The sequence below is a fragment of the Gracilinanus agilis genome, unplaced genomic scaffold (genome assembly GCF_016433145.1).
Source record: "Gracilinanus agilis isolate LMUSP501 unplaced genomic scaffold, AgileGrace unplaced_scaffold49499, whole genome shotgun sequence".
In the NCBI taxonomy this organism is placed as follows: domain Eukaryota; kingdom Metazoa; phylum Chordata; class Mammalia; order Didelphimorphia; family Didelphidae; genus Gracilinanus; species Gracilinanus agilis.
Window position 1 is genome coordinate 1 of NW_025384131.1, and position 944 is coordinate 944.

General features: G+C 71.6%; 1 protein-coding gene across 1 annotated transcript; it reads right to left on the minus strand.

The window, feature by feature from the left end:
* Positions 1–5: 5 nt before the first annotated feature.
* LOC123255624 (2',5'-phosphodiesterase 12-like) lies at positions 6–695 on the minus strand (the record flags this gene model as incomplete). The annotated part of the gene is made up of 1 exon (XM_044684383.1): positions 6–695. A coding segment is annotated over exon 1 (690 nt), but the record flags the coding sequence as incomplete, so codon positions are not given.
* Positions 696–944: the final 249 nt, after the last annotated feature.

The following is a 944-nucleotide window of genomic DNA, read 5'->3' on the forward strand; positions in this document are numbered from 1 at the left end:
GGCGCGTCCCCATCGGGCGGAGGCGCGGCAGGGACCGGGTTCGCGCCGGACGCATGCGCAATGGGCGCCCCCGCGGCTGCGACCCCGCCCCCGGCGGCACCGGGCCGCACTTCACGGTACCAGCGGAAGACCGAGCTGGCCGGCTCTCCGAACTCGAGGCCGAGCTTGGGACAGACGGGGAAGCCGGCCATAATGTAGCGCGGCAGCTGCAGCTCAGTGACGGCGGGAGGGTTGCGCTCCACCTTGTATTTGACGTCCCCGATTTGCAGCACGGCGCCGTCCTGCCACGCGTCCACGTTGAGCACGTCGTCGCCCACGGCCTCCTCGCGGTAGTAGAGCTTGACCACGGGCTCAGCCGGGCTGGCGGCGGTCCCGGCAGGTTCGGCCCCGGCGGCACGGCGGCCCTTGCGAGCCGCCGCCTTAGCGTGACCCTTGAGTGCGTTAGTGGCAATACGGCTTAGCGCCCGGCCGAGTGGCTCGCTCTGGTCGCGTTGCATGTGCTTGTGGCTGCCGTCAGCCAGCGCGAATGACAGGCTGAGCTTGGGCTCAGACGGCACACAGCGTACCACCGCACGCTCCATGGTCTCAGTCCCGGCCTGCGCCGAGATCCGCGCCCAGGCCCCGCGCAGCGCACTGCTCCCGGCCGGCTGCAGTCTCCACATGGACCCGCGCTCGCTCAAGCGGCCGCGGCCCATTCAGCCGCCGCCGCTGCCGCCGCTGCTTCCGGGCCGCGCAGGCTCAGCGCAGCCCCACAACCGCGCCCGCACTTTCGACGGGCCGCGGCCTGGGTCATCTGCCGCTAGCCGGGCGTACGGAGGTTCGTGGGATCCTGCCCTAAGTGAGCCACGTCTGCGGCCGTGAGGCCCCGAGGGCTGGAGCGACTGGGGTAGGCGCCAGGCTAGGGGCAGCCAAGTCCTACGCGTGTCGAAAGTGCGGATCGGAGT